At 40.5% G+C, this 11176-nt stretch overlaps 1 protein-coding gene and 1 pseudogene across 3 annotated transcripts in view; one reads left to right on the top strand and one right to left on the bottom strand.

Annotated features, from left to right (window-relative positions):
• Window positions 1-10499, bottom strand: part of DCPS (decapping enzyme, scavenger) — a 43386-nt gene extending 32887 nt beyond the window's left edge. For all 3 annotated transcript variants that reach the window (XM_021000700.2, XM_021000702.2, XM_021000699.2), the window contains exons 1-2: window positions 10257-10499; window positions 7644-7818 (exon numbers count right to left, since the gene is read on the bottom strand). In XM_021000700.2, coding sequence (XP_020856359.1) covers window positions 7644-7818; window positions 10257-10481 — 400 coding nt within the window. In that variant the 5' untranslated portion in view covers window positions 10482-10499. The remainder of the gene's footprint in view (window positions 1-7643; window positions 7819-10256) is intronic.
• Window positions 2716-4032, top strand: LOC110218051 (60 kDa heat shock protein, mitochondrial pseudogene; annotated as a pseudogene).
• Window positions 10500-11176: the final 677 nt, after the last annotated feature.

Genomic DNA, 11176 nt, shown 5'->3' on the forward strand with positions numbered 1-11176 from the left:
ATATGTAGAGAGAGAGAGAAAAAAGAGAGACAGAGAGAGAGAGATGGCGGGGGGGGGGGCGAGAAAACACCCCCTGGTTCTTTCAATTTCTTTTTATGTATTGTCTTCCCCTCTTAGATTACAAGCTCTTTTCAGAGCCATGAGAACATTATATACAGTAACAGCAACATTGTGCAATGATCAATTATGACAGACTTAGCTCTTGTCAGCAATACAATGATCTAAGTTCCAAAAGAGTCATGATGGAAAATGCTATCCACATCCAGAGAAAGAACTATGGAGTCTGAATGCATACTGAAGCATACTATTTTTACCTTTTTTAGTTTTTTCTTTCTTGTAGTTTTTCCTTTTTGTTCTGATTTTTCTTTCACAACACGACTAATGTGGAAATATGTTTAATATGACTGTACAGGTATAACCTATATCAGATTGCTTGCCGTCTTGGGGAGAGGGGGAGGGAAGGGAAGAAAGGAGAAAAAATTTGGAACTCAAAATCTTATAAAGATGAATGTTGAAAGCTATCTTTACATGTAATTGGGAAAAATAAAATATTGTTAAGTGGAAAAATAAAAATATATATTATAAGCTCTTTGAGGGAAAAAAAAAAGGAATAACAATGCAGGGAGGGCACTGGACTGTGAGTCAGGAAGCCCTTAGTCCCTGCTCTGCCACTAATTTCTTACACATCCTTAAACAAGTCATTTAACCTAAAGATCACCTGTAAAATAAGAGGGTTGGATTAGATGATCTTTAAGGATCTCCAGGCTCTGAAGGTTTAAGAAGAATCCTACCAAATGGCATAAGGGAGAAGCTAAGGTGAAAATGCAACAGCAGGCCATGGAACTAGACATGCCCTGCAGACAAGGAAAAACATGGGAATGGAAGAGATCTCCTAAGGTGAGAGAAGAACCTTGAGGGCAGATGCATTCCCTAAAGGACACAGGGGTTCTGTATCTCTACCATCCAGCACAAGGCCCTGGTACATAGTAGGTGGTTAACAGCCACTTGTTAACAAAAAGTGTCCAGTGGTGACGCCTATAGACGCCATCTCAGAATGATGTTTTTAAATGCATAAAATAAAATATATGAAACATGACAAAGGAAACTAATTTTATACTGAAATACAGTTATCAAAATATTTTTTAAAAGACAAGTATATGGAGCTAGGATAAGAACCCCTGCCTTGCGGAGCAGGCACTGTTGTTGCTTTGTGTCTGGAGGGGCAGGAACAGGCAGGAAGATGTGGAGACCCTGCAGAGAGCCAATCCAGGAGACTCTCAATGGAAGGGGGCTCTGGCCTCCCAACCCAATCCCAGGAGGAACTTGCCCATTCAGGCTCTGGACAGGCTGTGCTTTACTGATTGCCACAGTAACACTGCCACCTTGTGGCCGCTCTCCAATTTGCCCAAAACTGAATCAGGATTTGAGGATTGGGGATTCATCCATTCAGCATTTTTATTAAGCACCTTTTCTGTGCCATTCATTGTAGTAGGCCACATGAGGGGAGATATTCAAGACACAGTCACTGCCCTAAAGGGTGGGTTGTATCTCCTCTCCTCATCTATAAAATGAGGGGATTGGAGACAAATTCTACGGTCCCTTCAAGTTCTTGAGCCTGACTCTAGCCCTAGCTCAGGGCTGTGTGTGAACACCTGAGTAACAAACAGTTTCCTCTTTGTGGCCAGGCTCCATATGGCCATCTCCAAAATACACCTTATAAGGAAAGAGAGGAACCAATGGGGCTCGTCCCTAACCTCTGTCTCTATGGTTGGTAACCTATGGAAACCATGCCAAAGGAAGCAACTGTTCTGAGTGGCACTCACACTGCTCATCTAATTAGTAGTTATTCTCAAGAGGGCAGGAGATTGAGAAGGGGCAATATTGGTACTATTATGTTAAATTTAACGCATACTTTTAAAAAAAACCTAAGATTTATGGTTTCATATACAATCCTTTTTTCTGTTCTTATTTGTATATGGAAAGTTCATGTTTGTCAAATTCATGATTAAAATAAAGAAAAAGTTTTTTAAAGTTTTTCTGGCAACATGTGCTATGGTGTAGCATATATTTAGTGTAGACCACATTAAAAATACACATACATATGTGTGTAAAATAATCTAAATAGCAAATGCCTGTATTTTGTACATTATCTGCATTTTAAATCCTGCTTCCAGTTATGAGATTCTTTCATAGGTTATTTACCATCAGTACCCCATTATGTATCAGAGGTTGTAGATCCCTTTGGTAAAAACCTCCCACCCCCCCAAACTGTCCAGATCGGGAATCTCCAGATCTAACTTGGATCATATTACATAAAAACTGATGGGAGGAATTGGAAGACTTTAGCCTGGGAAGAGCAGATTTAGTGGAGATGTGATTGTAGTCTTCAACTATATGAAGGTCTGCCATATGGAGAAGGGATTAGACTTGTCCTGCTTGGCCTAAGAGAGCAAAATCTGAACCAATAGGTAGATCTTGATTATATATGAGGAAGACAGGCTTAACAATTAGAGCTGTCAGCTCCTCAACTCGTTAATGATGACACGCATTGAGCACCTGCTTGCTCCCTCCCCATCCACAACCCCACCCTATTCAAAAATGCTTCAGCTGCTCATACTTTTTCATCAGATAGAACCAGGGTTCAGGACACTGTTCCTCCATCTGATTTGTGCTGATGTTAAAGATATCAAATTTGAAGCAGCTGCCTAAGCCCTAATGCTTCACAATATCAGTCTTAGTGGATGCTGTTGCTTTTACTATGAGGACAAAGAAGTCCACTGTGAACAGAGCTGGGGAAGACTCAAGGTAATAAAAGATGGGGAGACTGTAAGAAAAGCAACTGACTTGAAGAACAAATACAAAAACAACAGTTCAGATGCTAATGAAATAAATGAAGAGGCTGGGAATAGACCAACCACAGCCATTGTCCTTGCACAGACATTGCTAAGAAAGGTTTTGCAAGATTAGCAAAGAGGCAAATTTGGGGGAGATCAGGAGAGGAGTGATGCTGGAACTGATGCTATCACTGCTGAGCTGAAGGAGCAGTTTAAAGCTGTCACAACCCCCTGAAGAAATCACTCAGATGGCTATAATTTCTGCAAATGGATGCTGATAAACTGGCAATATAATATATGATAAAATGAAAAAAATTACATGAAAGGGAGTCATTTCAGTAAAGGATGGAAATATAATGGATGAAAAAAAGCAGAAATGATGAAAGTCATGACGTTTAACAGAGGTCCTCTCTTTCCATATTTTATTAATGTAGCCAAAGGTCAGAAATGTGAACTCCCAAATGCTTATTAAATAAAAAAGGTTTCTAGTGTCCAATCTCTTGTACCTGCTCTTGAAATTTCATATGGTTGCCTTAAGCCCTTGGTCATAATTGCTGAAGATGTCAAAGGAGAACACTTGGAACATTGGTTTTGAACAGGCTAAAATTTCTGTCGCCAGTTGTTGTAGTAAAAGGTTTTGGTGACAACAGAAAAAAAAACAAATATCTTAAGGACACTGGCTACTGCTGTGGTGGTGCAGTGTTTGGAAATGAAAGACTGACCCTGAACCTTGAATGTATTCATGATTCTGGAAAAGATGGAGAGGTTTTTATGATAAAGGATGACATCATGCTTTTGAAATGCAAGGGTGAAAAATTCTAAACTAGGGGCAGCTAGGTGGCACAGTGGACAGAACTCCAGCCCTGGAGTCAGGAGGACCTGAGTTCAGATTTGGTCTCAAACACATAACACTCACTAGCTGTGTGACCCTGGGCAAGTCACTTGACCCCACTGCCTCAAAAAAAAAAATCCCAAACTGAAAAGTAGATTTAAGAAACTATGGAACAGTTAGAAATTACAAGTAGTGACTATGAAAAAGAAACATTAAGTGAACAGCTGGTAAACTTTCTGATGTAATAAAAGTAAGTGAAACAAGTGATGTAGCAGTGAATGAAAAAATGACTGAGTTACTGATGGACTAAATGCCATACAGTTAGCAGTACCTGGCTTCAGTGCATTCCAGCCTGAGAATCATTAACTTATAACGACCCCCCCAAAAAAAAACTGGAACAGAAATAACTTCAGAATCTTAGCAGTTCCCATTGCTAAGAATGCAATTGGGTAGGCAGTTAAGTGGCACAGTGGATAGAGCACTGGCCCTGGAGTCAGGAGGACCTGAGTTCAAATCTGGCCTCAGACCAAACACTTGACACTTACTAGCTATGTGACCCTAGGCAAGTCACTTAACCCCAATGCCTTAAAATTAAAAAAAAAAAGAGAGAGAACGCAATTGGGGAATAATCATGGATACATGAGAAAATTTTATACAAAGCTCCTCAGTGCTAGTCGTGGTGGTGCACACCCTGTAGTTCTTACTACTGGGAGAGGCGGAGGCTGGTGAAATGCCTGCCTTTTTGGGGGTTCAGCTAAAGCTGCCTGAGTGTCCACATTAAATGTAGCACCAATACAGTGAGCCCTGGAGTTAGGGAGACCACCAAATCACCTAAGGAGGGGTGAACTAAGAAATGGGACAGGGAGAGATAGGGAAAGAGATAGGGAAATCTAGTCTCAAAAAAAAAAAAAGGGTCCTTAGAAATCAGTCATGATTTCTTGGAGATTATGTAAGCATGGTTGGAAAAGGAGCAATAGATCCAACTGAAGTTGTAAGAACTATACAGCCTCTCTGTTAACTACAGCAGAAGTTGAAGCCATTGGAATTCCTCAAGAAGAGAAGGAACCTGACAAGTAGGATGGATGGAGGCATGGGAAGCAGCAGCATGTTCTGATTCTCTGGCATAGCACAGCATCATCAGGAACTATGACGCAAGGTACAAGATGGTATTCTTCTCTAACTTCAGGAAAGTCAGTTGGAGAAAGTGAGTTAAATAAAGGCTGATGTTTAAGAAAATCATATAAACCACCAATGACTGGTTTCAGGGGATGAAATACATCATGGTTTATTGTCATTATTAGCCAAGCCTACAGATAATTTGTTTTGAATTTGTGAATGAATTAAAAAACCCTACAACAACATTTGTACATTCCTGAAAAAACAAAACAATTTGAGTTACCCAAGAGTAGCGTGAGCTGCCTTGGGAAGTAGTGGTTTTCTGTCACCAGAGGTCTTGAAGTAAAGCCTAGATAACCACTGGCTGGGGATGAGATAAGGCAATTCTTATTCAAATGTGGGTTTGAATAGATAGCCTTTAGATTTATCTTTCAGCTGGGATTCTGGGATTTTGTGGAGATCACAAGGAAGGCAATGAGGCTTAGAATAAGTGAACCATCACTTGGGTAGCCTGGGAATGGGGTGTTGCGTGTGGAAGGAAGATGCTATTTCAAAGCTTTTCTAAACTCCTTTGGACCTCAACAGTATCTCTATTAGCAACATTTAGAGCAAAAGACTTGGTTTCCCATTTCACTCAGAAGAATAAGGCCATCCATAGTTACCTCAGCTCCTCTCTTCTACTCAACAAAACTTCTCAGTATCACCACTCACTTTATTCCCTCTGATAACAGAAGAGGGGCTACCCTTCCTTCTCATTCAGGTTAATCCTTCTATCCCTTCCCTGTAATATCACTCCATCCTCTCCCCTCAAGGTCATGCTCTGGCAGTATAGTCTTTCTACACTCTATCCTTTGGCCATCTCATTCTCTCCCACACTTCCAAATACCTCCTCCCCTATGTCGATAATTCCCAAATCGGTATCTTCATGTTGGACCTCTCTTCTAAGCTCTAGATCCAAATTTCCTACTAACTACACAGTTTTAGCTGAGTGTCCCTCTGACATCTCAAACTCATATGTCATCTGCTTTTCCTTCTGATTTCAATATTTTTATCGGTGGTATCACCATTCACCAGCCTCCCTGTTGGAAATCTTGGTGTTTGTCATTCAATTCAACAAACATTTATTATCTTTGATTCTTTCCTTTCCCTCACCTATTATATCTAATTAGTTACCAAGTGCTGTTGAATTTATCTTTCATCCATCCCTCAACTATTCCCATCCTAATACAAGGCCTTCATTACCTTCATTACTTGCCTAGACTACAATAGTCTCCTAACAGCTCTTACTGCCTCCATTTTCTTCTCCTCTCTTCTAATATATCCTTCATTCTTCTACCAGAATACAATTTTTTTTTTATGAATCTGATCATGTCACTCTTCCACTCAAAAATCTTCACTGGCTCCCTATTGCCAAGCATGTAAACCTCTGATTCCTTTTGCCTGTCATTCAAGGCCATCTACAGTCCAACATCACAAATTTTACCAGTCTTATTTCATATTCTCTTCTACAGATTCTATACTCCAGCCAAACCAGGCTCTTTGCACCTCTGATGAGTCTGTGTTTTCTTTCTTCTGTATCTTTCCTTGTGTTGTTCCTTAGGTCTGAAATGCTCTCCTAACTCTCATTAAATTCATATCTATGCTTTAAAACTAAATAACCATACTCTCTTTGAAATTCCCCCTGATTCCCTCCAAACTTCAAGCTGGCACCTTCAGACCTCACAGAAGACTTCGTTTTATTCCTCTATTTGATGTACTTATGAGGTAATATGGTGTACTTGTTTTGTGCCTCGATGACTATCAGCTAAATAAGGGTAGAGTTCTAAACAAGTTCTTTATCTCAGTGCCTAACACAGTGCTCTGCACAAAGCAGAAATTATTCAGAAGAGATGGGGAAAGCTCAGAATCATCTACAGAGACTATAAGAATTAGAGTAATTAGCCCTAAAAATGAATTAAAAGCAGGAAAAATTATATGCTTGCTAAAAAATATCAAAGAGGTACAATGGTGGGGATGGGGGTGACTACAGAAATGATAAAAATGCAAAGCGAATAGTCTTTAAAGAAGGATTCCATAATTTTGTGAGTGGAATGTTTGTGGTAGCAGAAAATTATCCAAACAGGAGGTAAAAAAAAATGGCCAAAAGAGCCTTTTGTTCTGGAGGTGTGATGATTCACAGCTCATCACAGTGCCTTTTGCTATGATTATCTCCCACCCTTGTAAATTGATGGGTACATTTAACAAAATGACAACTTCTAAGCAAGCAAATCGAGAATGGCCAATTATTTCAGACTTCTTAGACAGATAAATTGAGATTTATTCAAATAAAGGACCCCAGTGTTTGTGTTCTCTGTTGCAAAAGTATTTGCTGCACATCAAGGATTTGAAGACATTTTCAAAGAAGCAGGAGAAGAGGCCAAGCCTGAATCAATCAAAAAGACAGTTGCAAGATTCATGAATGTAAATCAGTGTTTTAATGCTTCAGCATAAGCAAAAATCAAGCCAAAAGCAAGAAACTGAACTCCAGAGTATACTGCAAAAAGAGTATTGCATTTACAGATGTGTAATTATAAAAGGAACTAGAATAAAATATAACTGTTGAAAGAAAATTGGTAAGTTTTTAACCTCACAACAATAATACTGAGATGGATGGATGGATATTCTTCAAATTTTAAAATATACTACAGACAAAATCCCAAATTCTGCCAAATCTTGCCCCTCATCGCATCATGGACTATTCTGTTCTCTAGCCCAAGACCACTCCCCCAGTTAGGATGCACACAGAAACCTAGAAACCTACAAATCAGCCTGTGGAGCCTCCCATTGTCATTCTTTCTTCCCTTCCTATCCCCCATGCTTACCACTCAGCACCCTTGGTGGGAACAGATTATAGGTGCTGTAGATGTCATTGGAGAACTGTAACTGGAGTTCAGGGCTCCCCAGCAGGAGTGGTGTCACCTGGTCCACTTGGAAGGGAGTTTTCTCCAGAATGACAACTGCATCATCCCCATCTCCATCCTCAGAGGTCTCGTTTACCTGTGAGGAGAGGAAAAATCAGGGAAGCTCAGAACAATCACTAAAGCCTGGAGAAGGTACAGGAGGGTATGCTGGAGCCTGACTTCACACTATCCTGCTGGTTTTTGTGGCTAGAACTGCCCTACCACTTTAACCTGGCCCCTTTCCTTAACAGAAAGGTTAAGTAACTAGCCCAAGGTCATACACTGGTTAGTATCGAAACCAGAATTAGAATTCAAGTTTCCCCACTCTTAGATTTTTTTTATTTGTTCATTTTTCTATGTTGTGTTGAAATACCTGTATCTTTTTTTTTATTAATTTTTTTTGATTTATCAACAATCACTTCCATAAGCTTTTGAGTTTTAAATTTTTCTCCCTCTCCCTCCCCACCTCCCTCCCCAAGATGGCTCGCAATCTGATATAGGCTATACATATACATTCCTACTAAACATATTTTCACATTAGTCATGTTGTAAGGAAGAATCAGAACCAATAGGAGGAACCATCAGAAAGAAGAAACAAAACAAAACAGAAGAAAAAAAATGCAAATAGTATGCTTCAGTCTGCATTCAAACGCCATAGTTCTTTCTTTGGATGTGGATAGCATTTTCCAACATGAGACCTTTGGAGATGTCTTAGATCCTTGCATTGCTGAGAAGGGCTAAGTCTATCAACGTTAGTCATTGTACAACGTGGCTGTTACTGTGTAAAACATTCTCCTGGTTCTGCTCACTTCACTCAGCATCAGTCCATATGTGTCTTCCCAGGTTTTTCTGAAATCCACCTGCTCATCATTTCTTCTAGCACAATAGTATTCCATTACATTCACATACCACAACTTGTTCAGCCATTCCCCAATTGATGGGCATCCTCTCAATTTCCAATTCTTTGCCACCACAAAACGAGCTGCTACAAATATTTTTGTACATGTCCCCAGTCTTAGATTAAAGGGTTCTTTGGTGACTAATCAGTAGGGACTCTACATTAGAAATATGAAGGACCAAGAGAACTTGGCCAAAAACAAAAGACACAGAAGCCTAGGCCTACTGACCTCAAAATCTAGACATGGGTGACAGAACTTGATATTCTGAGGTACAGCAAAGTTAGGGATGTTTGGTAGCTGTGAGATTTGGACTAAGTGGTGCCCTCTTTGCTATTACTAAGCAATCATAATTTCTCAAGGACTATCTCCTTGCTGAGCTCTTGGAAATTAAAAATTGTTTCAATTTTTTACCTTAGATCTTTCAGCACCTGGAACCTTGTGTTTACTAAGTGCTTAGTGATTGTTTTCAGCTCCCTTTTGTGGGTGGTTCTGTTATATTTATTAATATAATTATTAGTTATAATTTTATTAATAATAAAAATTAGCAAGGTGGCACAGTGAATAGACTGAGGGATCTGGAGGCAGGGAGACCTCAGCTTAAATCCTGCCTCAGACACTTATTAACAGTATGACCCTGGGCAAATCCCTTAACATCTCTGGGCCCATTTCTTACCTCCCACAGTTATTGTGAGGATTAAAGGAGATTTGGAAAGTACTTTTGCAAACCTTAAATTGCTAAATAAATGGGAGCTATTATTATTGTTATTATTGAAAACATTTATTCTGCCTTCCTCATTAAAACAGTGCCCTTGAAAGATGGGGAGATGCTCTCCCCAGGGGGGAGTATTTCTCCTAGTGCTTAGTGATAATAATTCGTATTATACCTCATATTATTAAAGTACTTTAAAATCAAAAAAGTACTGTTCTCAAGACCACCCTGTGAGGTAGGCAGAATAAGTTTTATCTCCATTTATTAAGCACTGGGGATGCAAAAAGAGGCAACTGACAGTCCCTGCCCTCGAGAAATTCCAAGGAAACTGAGTCTCTTTCTGACTTGGAGCCAGCTAGGTGGCACAGTGAATAGGAGAACTACCTCTAGAATCAGGAAGAGCAGAGTTCAAATCTAACCTCAGATACTAGCTGCCTGACCTTGAGCAAGTCACTTAACCTTCCTGCCTCAGTGTCCCCATCTGTAAAGTGGGGGTAATGACAGCCCCTATCTCCCAGGGTTTTGCGGAGATCAAATGAGATAATGATTATAAAGGGTCTGGCACACAGCAGGCAATACATAAATGCCGGCTGTTATCATTTACTATCATTATTATTCTTGCTCTGGGTCAAAGAACAAATTAAAATGCCAAAGCCAAAGGCAGCAGTCCACCAACGACATCTTCCAGGGACTAAATCTGAGCAAACAACAGAACGGATTGCACCTTTGCACAGGACTCTCTGCTCAACTCGAGTAAATGCTGTCACTTGCCCTCTTCTAGCCCCTGGTTGGTACGTCCCGGCCCCCGTATTCAGTGATTGGTACATTCCCCGCAGCCTAAGCGCGGAAAGGAAATAATGAGCCACAAAAGGGAGGTTTGGTACAGCCCTTCCGCCTCACTCCCCCGACGAGCGGAAAGAATGGTACCTTCCCATGAAGGAAAATTATTTTATCCCGCGAAGACTCTTTGAGCACTTTCTGCAATCGGAAGCCAGAAAAAGGGAAACGAGTGGAGGCAGCGGTTCCATTCCCAACGGGCTCTTTATCGCCTCCTGGCCCAGAAGCCAAGAGCGACTCCTCCTTCTCCTCCTCCTCCTCCTCCTCCTCCTCTTCCCGTTTTCTCTTGCCGGGTTGAACTGATGGGTCCGCCATGCTAGCTCCTTAGATGGCGTGCGCATGCGCGGCAGAATGGCGCCTTTCACCCTCCTCGCGGTTTCAGCTGGGTGCTTGGACTACAATTCCCAGCATGTCGCGGGTCCTAAATCCGCTATCTCCGAGTCGGCGGTACGTACATACATGCTGTACTAATGTGGTTTATATTACGGAGGATTGTGAGGTGAGTTTGGGAATTGATGCTCAGTCCTCAGCCCCAGTTACACTCGGAAAATCATTTAAAAAATTCCCAATTACTTGTAAAACCAATTTTTAACATTCTTTTTTTTTAAATGCTGAGTTCCAAATTGTCTCCCACTCTCCTTCTCTGAGACAGTAGGCAATTTGATATATGTCATACATGTGCAATCATGCAAAACATAGTTCTATGTTAATGATGTTGTAAAAGAAAACACCCCCCCCAAAAAAAAACACCACACACACACACAGTGAAAAACAATACGCTTTGATCTGCATTCAGACTCCATCAGTTCTTTCTCTGGAGGTGGATAGCATTTTTCATCATGAGTCTTTTGGAATTGTCTTAGATCATCACCATACTGCTGAGAATAGCTAAGTCATTCACAGTTGATCATCGTACAATGTTGCTGTTATTGTATACCATGTTCTCCTGGTTCTGCTCACTTCACTTTGCATCAGTTCATGTAAGTCCTCCGGGTTTTTTTTTTAAATTA

This window comes from Phascolarctos cinereus, unplaced genomic scaffold (genome assembly GCF_003287225.1).
Source record: "Phascolarctos cinereus isolate Bilbo 61053 unplaced genomic scaffold, phaCin_HiC Scaffold_726;HRSCAF=1367, whole genome shotgun sequence".
Classification (NCBI taxonomy): domain Eukaryota; kingdom Metazoa; phylum Chordata; class Mammalia; order Diprotodontia; family Phascolarctidae; genus Phascolarctos; species Phascolarctos cinereus.